Source organism: Gopherus flavomarginatus, chromosome 3, assembly GCF_025201925.1.
Source record: "Gopherus flavomarginatus isolate rGopFla2 chromosome 3, rGopFla2.mat.asm, whole genome shotgun sequence".
In the NCBI taxonomy this organism is placed as follows: domain Eukaryota; kingdom Metazoa; phylum Chordata; order Testudines; family Testudinidae; genus Gopherus; species Gopherus flavomarginatus.
Window position 1 is genome coordinate 16,949,231 of NC_066619.1, and position 9,495 is coordinate 16,958,725.

The following is a 9,495-nucleotide window of genomic DNA, read 5'->3' on the forward strand; positions in this document are numbered from 1 at the left end:
TCAAGTCTTCCATCCTTGATTTTCCTCTCCAGCTTCTATATGTTGGAGAGTAGGAGCTAAGGATTCCCAAACACTGATGCTTGAGAGAGACCCTTCAGAAAGAATTATAATTCACCTACATTTGAGTTAGTTCCATCTCTTCCCCAGAAAACTAAAGATTCAAAGAACTGAGTTAGTTAGATTTATTGTGCCAACTCCTGAGGGGTGATGAGCACCTACAACACCCACTGAGTTCAAAGGAAGGTGCAGAGCTCAGCACCCATGAAGATTTAGCCCAGAATGTCAGATCGCACTGCATGAGAAGGAAAAAAAGTTAGATCCTTAGCTCAAAATGGACAGTTATATCACTTCTAAAGAGTTGTGCAATGAATTTAAAACCTGACTTTTTGGATAGTTACAACTTTTTCTCATCGAAACTCATGAAAGAATATATTCAGCTGAGCTACACAAACCTATTTTTAGGCCACATTCACTTCTGGGCATCTACATGCTATGTGTACCAAACTAATATATAACTTTATATCCTGTTGAGGAACTACAAAAGTGATTGATTTTGCAGGGTAAAGTGCTGAGACGTTCACATGTGAAATGATTTTTAGTCTTTATCAATGAAAGAAACTTTCATTTTTTCTGAATGTTTGAATCAAGGGATGGTCAAAGTGTAGCTCAATGTGGTCTGCTGCCATGTTCCTTTAGAATAAAAAGCGTAGTTTACACACAATGGGGAGTATTGCTTGCTAGGACCTATCTTAATCTGGGCCAGCATTGCAAGCTTGGACCCCTTGTCCTCACAGGCTGCACTTCTTCACTGAAATGAGGACTACAATCTGCTCCACTGTATTCAAGTTAGGTGAATCCCTTCAACTCTTGGCAAGTAGTCAGCATGGACATCAACTGGACAAAGTTTGGACACCTCTGCCATAAACCGTGTTGAAACTTAAATATGCATCAATTCAGTTATATTTATCTTTCCCTCCTTAATTTACAGTCTCCAATCCTGTTAGATTATGTACTTACCACTTTCACTCTCAGAAGATTTTTTCACTGAGTTACCTGAACTGTTGCTCTCGCTTCAGAGCAACCAATTTTTGTCTTTCTTCCTCTCTCTTCTCTCTCAGCACCTTTGCTCGCTCTCTCATTTTTGCTTCTCTTTCCAGCATGGTTTCTTCCATTGACTCCATCTCAGTGAAATAGCTCTTTTCTTCTGCTTCCAGAAGTGCCCGAAGCCTAAAAGGAAGAAAATATTTCAACAAAAGCTAAATAACCCTGTCTGTTGAATGCTGCAGCTTTAGTATATTTACTATGAGATTATCAGATTGAAAGTTTTTAGTTAATCTTGTCCAACAGAATCTATGCTCAGAAATGCATGTGTGTGTCTAATCTATTATACACAATCCATGAGAGACAAGTAACTGGTTCAATCATTTTCTTATCTGATGGCATGTCAGTTTAGCACACTGACAAAGCAATAGATAAATCTCTATGGTCATTTGGGGCGCACTCAAGCATTGGTATGAAAGGTAGTTACATCACTGAAATTCCGATAATCACCCAAAAATGGACGGACCTTTGTGCATCTCTGCCAGGTCTGTTTCTCTAAAAGATGAAGCAGTTAAAATACGCTGCCACTTTCAAACCAAAAAAAGAGTCAGGGCACTGTTCAGAGATCAAATCCTTGGAAACCTGCCTAGGCAATGATTCTTGGAATTTAATTTATTTTTAAACATTATACTGTGTGAAAAGCATATGGTTAAATGACATTTAGGCCAAAATATGACATACTTCAGAAGTGTTATAATTCACTCTGGAATTAATGGATCTTAAAGAAGTGCGGAGCAAGTCTACTGCCATCTTGTGGAAGCCAACAGTACAAAAAAAAAATCAATGCTAAAGTAGACAAAAAACAAAATTGGAGCTCAAGTTCTCATTGTAAAAAGTGAAAAACAAATACAACCCAAATGAGTTGTTCTCCAAGGGAGTCCCTTTCAGAGCTGGCATCACAAACCCTAGCTCTGGGGTCGGCTCAAAGTGCTGCACCTCAATATCGAAGGAAGTTCAGTGGCCAAGAGGAATGTCTTCCTCCAGTTGGCTGCAGAACACAAAGCACTCATCACCTTGCTTCTGGAAACATCCTCCATCACTGATTCTCAACTTGTGCCATTATGTCTCACCTCCATCATAGGCAATATGGGATAGCATTCTACATCAGGGAAGGTATTCCAGCAACTCCAGTCTAATCATCAGGTCCAAATGATGTCACTGAATGGTAGGCTATAAAAGTGAAGGACCTGACTTTTATCTATGTATACAAACCTCCATCTGCCAACTGGCAAACTCCTATGTTACCCATCTTTTAAGGATCTTCTGTCAATTGTGGTGCTTTTAATTCATGTCATTCCCACTTGGGATACACAGATGAGGATATAGATGCTGTGAGGCTAGAATGGGAATCAACGGTCGATATGCAGCTTTTATATGATCCTAAGCTGTCACCCACTTTCCATAGCAAACAATGAACCTCAGTTACTTTCCTGACCTCACTTTAAAAAAACAAACGAACAAACAACAGCTGGTCAGTACTTCTCCGGTGGCCACACAGCATAAAGTGCTTGATATGCTTCCTTCAACCCAGCATCAGCCTAATCACAACACAAATTCCAACAACAAATGGCCTTTGGAAACCTCAGTGGAATTTCCAGAAAGCAGCACGGGATCTGTTCCAATCTGAGTTCAAGCTCTCTGAGTCTTTACCCACACATCCAATAATTGGAAAAACATCAGTGCAATCTCCCAAGTTTCTGTGATAAAATTCTTGCCACTGCAAAGAAATATATATCCCTCCACTCCCACTAGGATTTTGTCAACAACTCGTTCCTGGATGGTAGTCTGATGCAACCAGACTATATCAGGAATTTAAATCCAGTAAGAAGGAACAGGTTTGTGACAAAAAGCAGAGACTTTCTTTACCTTCTAGCTCAAACAAGGCAAAAGCAATGGAAAGAAACTATCTCCAAACTGAACTTCACACTTTCCAGTTGCAAAGTCTAGCAAACTATTAAGAGATTGAATGGAGATTCTAGGCTGGTCAAGAAGGAATACTCAGCCACAGCAAACTCCACCACATCCCAGCTGGTAGTCAATTGCAGAGCTCCTAATCAAGACAAAGCTTTCAGTCACACAGTTAAAATGATGGTTCCTGAGAAATGGCAGGTTCAGGGAGTGGATATGAACCCAATGACACCTTTTACTCATCAAAAGCTCAATCTGGCTATACATCAACTGCGGCCAAATAAGGCTCCTAGACTAGATACCATTCATATTGAATGTTTCTCAATTTTGGTCAATCAGCAAAAACTGGCTGCTTCGAATTCTGAACTGTACTGAGAATTGCAGTATTCCAAAAACTTGGTGCAGAGCACAGGTTGTAGCTGTTCCCAAGCCAGGAAAACCATTGACAGACCCAGAGAGCTACTGACCGATTTCTCTGCTGTGCATTAACTACAAGCCAATGAAGAGATTAATCCTGATGTGGATCAATGAGGTAGTCAATTCTCAGCTGCCTCGCCTTCAGGCTAGATTCAGGAGGGGACGATTCATCCAAGATCAGGAACTTTGTCTGACTCAAAATATAGAAAAAGCATGAGTGTGGAAAAAAAAGTTTGTGCAGTCCCTATTGATCTGACAGTAGCCTATGACACTGTGTGGCATGTTAACTTGCAGCATCTTAGCAGTCAGCCTATTTCTTGTAGGCTAATGATGCAGTTTATCTGAGAAATGGTTCACAGCTGAAACTTCTTCCTGTAAATTGGGGAGAAAAATCAGTCACCTTAAAATGTCTCCATAATTGTATTCCACAAAAGTCAGTTTTGGCTCTCATGTTGTCCAAGATATACCCATTCAACCTCCCTGAAACACAGGCCGAGACGTATATGTATGGTGAGAACATCTGTATTGCTGACACTGGAAATTATTTCCACAGGATGAAAGGGAATCTCAGCCAACGCAGATATTCTGACAATTTAATTCCAGCAAAGAAGACTAATCCTAGTGAAAATAAAACAGTGGCAATTACTTTCCATCTAAACAATCATCTTGCCAATTGACCGATCTCAATCTGTGTCCACGGATGACTGCTGACATTCCATCCAGTTGTCACATACTTGGGAGTAAAACTTGACCATAGCCTGACATACCAGTCCCACTTGGAACATCTGCAAATGAAGATTTTTTTCCCATACCGCCTTGATATGAAAACTATCAGGAGCCTCCTGGAGAGGAGACCCTTCAGTCCTTCATTCATCTGTATTGGCCTTTGTGCTTGCTCCAGCTGAATGCTGCTCTGCAGTTTTGGGGCACAGGTGTCACACTCAACTTGTTGACACTGAACTGAATTCAACCACTCATATTATTAGCAGCTGTTTGAATTATAGACCAATTTCCACACATAGCTCTGCCTGATCTTTGATGAGTTGCCCTTTCCATTAAATCTACCTACCTGGACATCTGTGACAAATTAAACCAACCCATTACATCTCCAGTTGACTGATGCCCCATTCTCAGACAGGAAAAACACAGCACGAACTCAAAGGTCTGCTTGTATTCTGGGAAGAAATACTGCTGTGTGACACCACAGCTGATCACTACTCCCCTTACCTATGACAGCACATGCATTCTTGAATAAGAGTGCTGCTGGCCCTTTACCATGCTTGAATGATCAGCACTGCCAGAGAGCTGAAAACTACATCCTTACAGAGTAGAAGCATCAGTGGGAAAGAGAGTCTAAAACTGTAAATAAATGTATGAATCCATCGCTGCACCTGCCTCCTTGTCTACTTGATCTTAGATCCTAGACCAGCTCAACAGGGTACTCTGTGGATTGTTCAGAGTTGCTGCAACTATGCTCTGGCTTAGCCTGGTTTCTTCCCCATGTTGTGACTGGGAAAGCATTGCAGTCAATAACTCATGTAGTGAAGGGTACTCAACCCAACACGGGGAGGGCAGTTTACAACACTTAGCCTCTCCTGATCTAGCGGGCATCCTCTGGTTACAGAACTTGGACACTGAGTTCTGATGTCTTCATATGAGAGAAAGAGAAGTGGCCAATTTCAAACGAATTGTAAATGCAGTGTTACACATTTGTAGGTCTGTTAAAGTATAAGTGGCTCCATACTAGACCATTTTATGTTTTGTGCAGATGTTTTACTAGGAAAAGCAACAATAGGGTATAAGAAGTAAGAGAAGTGTCTACTTTATTTGAGACATTCTAACAAGCACCTGTTACTTGCTTTTCCTGGTACAATACCTTTTTGCCCCCTGAACACACAAATTACATGTACCACTTGTAATATGCATTATAATTTACCTCTGTATTTGGCCCAAAAAGCAGTAAGAGAACATGGGACTGAGAGCCGGGAACTCAAATTCTAATCCTGGTTCTCACAATTACATCTTTTGTGACCCTGGGCAAGTCACTTTTTTCCACCTGTAAAATAGGGATGACACTACCAAGACTAAATGGGCCATCCAACACAAGGGCTCATTTAATGGCCTTCTTACACCCACAAAGGTGCGACATGCCAGAAAGCACATCCTATCAGTTTGAATTCTGGAACAGATAGCTGACATGAAGATTTTTCATCTCATTGCTGTTTGGTCTCTTTCAAAAATGGAACTAAGAAACAAAACAGACCCCATGGTCAACCGGGGTTAGCCCTAAAAAGACAGTGCTTTTAGAACTCTAGACCGAACTCATGAGCATAAATATGCCACCTGCTTTAATTTGTAAATAACTCCCTTGTTTCTTCTTCCAAGTTAATAAATCCTTAAATAGTTTATTATAGGATTAGCTACCAGCTTTGTGTCTGGTGTGAGATCTAAGGTACAAACTGATCTGGGTAAGTGACTGGTCTCTTGGGACTGGGAGCAACCTGAATATTTTGTGATTCTCAGTGTAAGAAACCATTTATCACTAAGTCCAGGTTGCCTGAGTGGCAAGACTGGAGTGCCCAAGAGGACTGTCTGTGACTCCATGGTAAGACTGTTACAGTGATCCAGGAGTTGACATTTGTTACTGGGTTGGTGAAATTTAATTACATAATATACCATCACTTTGGGGTCTCTGCCCTGCTTTTTGACAGTCTGCCATGAGGTTGGCACTCATGGTCATGATCCACTTCCAAGAGTATGACAGCTCTACAGTTGGAAGTTTTAATAACTGTGTTGATACATGAGCCAGACTGCAGTTCACTCTCTCTTACCCCTAAAGAACCAAAAAAGCTAACTGGAGTGAGGAGGGCTGAAAAAATATTTTTGTCAGCGAATTCAGCAGATATGACCCTAACACACTGATTTAGTGTGTGTGACCATGTCTGTCTCTAACGTTTGACCCAGTAACTGTACAGACTGCTATTTAACTGACACCTAAATTAGTTCTCTTTTAGCGCAAGCAATCTATGCTTCTGCCCTGGGGTCACGGATAAAATAGCATCGCTATATGCATGGACCCAGTTCATTACACACATGGAGAGGAAATCCGTTGAGTGATTTTGTTTTGGCAGTCACTATACTGAACATACTTTAAGGTTTAAGTTATTAGGGCATGTTTCTTTTGTTCCCGATATTATTCTAAATCAATTTGCTTGCTTTTAAGCATGGAAACGAGGATGAGAAGATCCTTAAATCCATTTATCAGTTGGCTCCAGCTTTTTGATTTGTTACCTCTCTCTTCTATCCTCAGTTCCTGCCAGGTACTCCTGCATTGTCTGATCGACCTTCTTCTGTACAATATTGTGAAGCCTTCTGCGTTCATTGTGATTCTCCCACTGACAGACCTGCAGACCTCTGTTGTGAACCTTTGTGAAAGCCAAGTATTCAAGACGTTCTTTTTCTTTACGTCTGCATTCCAAGATGAAACATTCAGACTTATCAGGTTTAGGAAACTTGGCCCTCTGTAAAAGAAAACATGTCTTTAACAATGGAAACAAGATCAATGGCTTTCTTTTAATTTATCATCTCAAGCAGGTAATGACCAATCACATAGTGGGTATTAATAGGAGTTCAAAGTAATGTTAAATGTAAAATTAAAAAACTACACTTTTCAGTAAATGCAAGCCACCATTCTAGGAAGGACTAGATAGCTAAGGGTTAGGCAATGGGATTAGGACCCATTCACCTCTAGGTCACAGAGACCATGGTTTACTTTGCTGATTAATACTAACTCACTACTTGGGCTCTGTCCACATTACAGCCTATGTCCGCATAATTTATGGTGCTCAGGGCTGTAAATAAACCACCCCGTGAGCAACATAAATTACACCAAAATAAGTGCTTGTATGCACGGTGCTACCACTTCTCTTACTGACGTAGCTTCTGCTACTCACAGATGTGGATTTTTTATGCCGATGGAAGAGCTCTTCCCCATCAGCATAGAGCGTCTTCACCAGATGTGCTGCCCCACTGCAGTGCTGTATCTATAAACAGGGCCTTAGTTGTACTCTAGACTTTTCTGTCTGCATCCATTTGTGTCTCTTGCCATATACTCAGACTGTAAGCTCCTCGGAGCAGTGACCTTCCTTTATCAATAAGTGCTGAGGTCCTGGTCCAGGAGTAGGGTTCCTTATTGCTACGGTAATACAAATGAATAATGATAACGATAACAAGTTGCTCTTATCTGACAACGTGGTTGTGGCTAGTTACCCACAGCACCATAAACACTGCACAGCCCTGCGGGCAGCCCTGATATTTCCAATCAGAGTCCCACTGCCCTTTGCTGTAATGCAGGGGAGAGGCTGAGTTGCCCCTATCCCACACCAACCTGGCGACTGCATTGCCGTGTCCCCGGCTCCGGGAGCCCCCCACCCTGCAGCGGAAACACCACATGCTCTGGGGTCCTGCCCTGGGGTCTTGCCACTCCGCCACGCACCATACTGTGGTGCCTGCACCCACTGCCAGGGGCTCTGGAACAATGTGTACAGTGGGGGACCTGAGAGCCATTGAACCAAACTGTAAACCCTGGATATGATGGGAACCACTTCAAGGCCGAGGGTGCAGCAGCACCCCTTCATTCCAGCACCTGTGGCCCCTCCCCCACGCCCAACACCGTACCTCTGCGCCTGCGCCCACTCCCGCCCACCTCCCACCGAACCGCAGCGCCTGCGCCCGCTCCCGCCAGCCAACCCACCTCCCACGGAACCGCAACCCCTGCGCCCGCTCCCGCCCGCCAACCCACCTCCCACCGAACCGCAGCGCCTGCGCCCGCTCCCGCCAGCCAACCCACCTCCCACGGAACCGCAACCCCTGCGCCCGCTCCCGCCCGCCAACCCACCTCCCACCGAACCGCAGCGCCTGCGCCCGCTCCCGTCCCCCGGCCCTTCGTCTGCGCCTCAGCCCAAGCGTCTCACCAGCGCCACTGAGTGCGGGGTGGGGCCTGTCACCTCCCGCGGGCGCCGACTCCACTGGCCCAGCATCACTTCCCCGGCGGCCGCTGGAACCGCGGGGAGACTGCCCGGACTCCGCCGACATTTCCGGGACGCGCGACCCGTTGCTATGACAATTGGCGGAGAACAGCGGAAGTGACCTCAGGAGAGAGCGCTTTGCGAGCCGGCCCCTGAGGACGACGCGACAGTGAGCAGGCAGCGCATGCGCACGAATGGGCGGCGCGAAGGATAGGTATGTGGGGGAACACCAATGCAGCAGTGAGCATGCGCATTCCGCCTCACGACGTTGTGATTCGAGGTGGAAGCCCAGGCGTGGTGTGGTTGCTAGGTGCCCACAGTCAGTGCTGAGGGAAGCAGGGGGCGGGGCTACCACTGTCAGAGCAAGGCCTGGTGCAGGGAGGGCAGCCTGAGTTTCCTGCCACAGGGAAAAGCTTCAGGCCAGGCTGCCACCGTATGTCAGAGGGGTCTGCTCCGCACACTGCAGCAGCCTGCTTCACTCCCCCGTCTGTCGGGGCACTGAGCCCTGGCTCCTATCACACCCAGCATGGTCCCCTTGGACGCGGGGCCCTGCAAACCCTCCGCCCCTCACCAGCGCGCACTGCACTGCACTGCACCGCACCGCACCACCTTATATGGATGCACTGACCACAACCATTCACCCACCAGCCAACACACCACACCTACCATGTATGAGGTTGTGGAGTCCAGGGTGGTGGTATTACCATACTCACACCAGCACACACTGCCACGGCTCATGGGGCCAGAGCACAGGGCTGTGTGCCACCACTATGCTCCCACCAGCACACTTGCACATACTGACAACATGAGGCCACGAGGCCTGGAACCTTGTCACCACCAGTGGTTTCCCCAGGAACTGAAATTAGGGGGAGGTGTTTGAATTTAAGGGGGGGGGGGTGTCAGGACCAATGAGATATATAAAAGAGATAGAAAGCAAATGTTTTGTGAGGATAATGCAAACTTAACATAAGAATATGCAAGTTACACCAAAACACATAATAGGTCTAGATTTCTAAAAAAAATTAAATTAAAAAAAAATATT

General features: G+C 44.9%; 1 protein-coding gene across 1 annotated transcript in view; it reads right to left on the reverse strand.

Annotated features, from left to right (window-relative positions):
* The window catches only part of CFAP53 (cilia and flagella associated protein 53), a 31,626-nt gene extending 23,096 nt beyond the window's left edge, over positions 1-8,530 (reverse strand). The window contains exons 1-3 of the mRNA XM_050944736.1: positions 8,400-8,530; positions 6,718-6,947; positions 1,054-1,227 (exon numbers count right to left, since the gene is read on the reverse strand). Coding sequence (XP_050800693.1) covers positions 1,054-1,227; positions 6,718-6,947; positions 8,400-8,465 — 470 coding nt within the window. The 5' untranslated portion in view covers positions 8,466-8,530. The remainder of the gene's footprint in view (positions 1-1,053; positions 1,228-6,717; positions 6,948-8,399) is intronic.
* Positions 8,531-9,495: the final 965 nt, after the last annotated feature.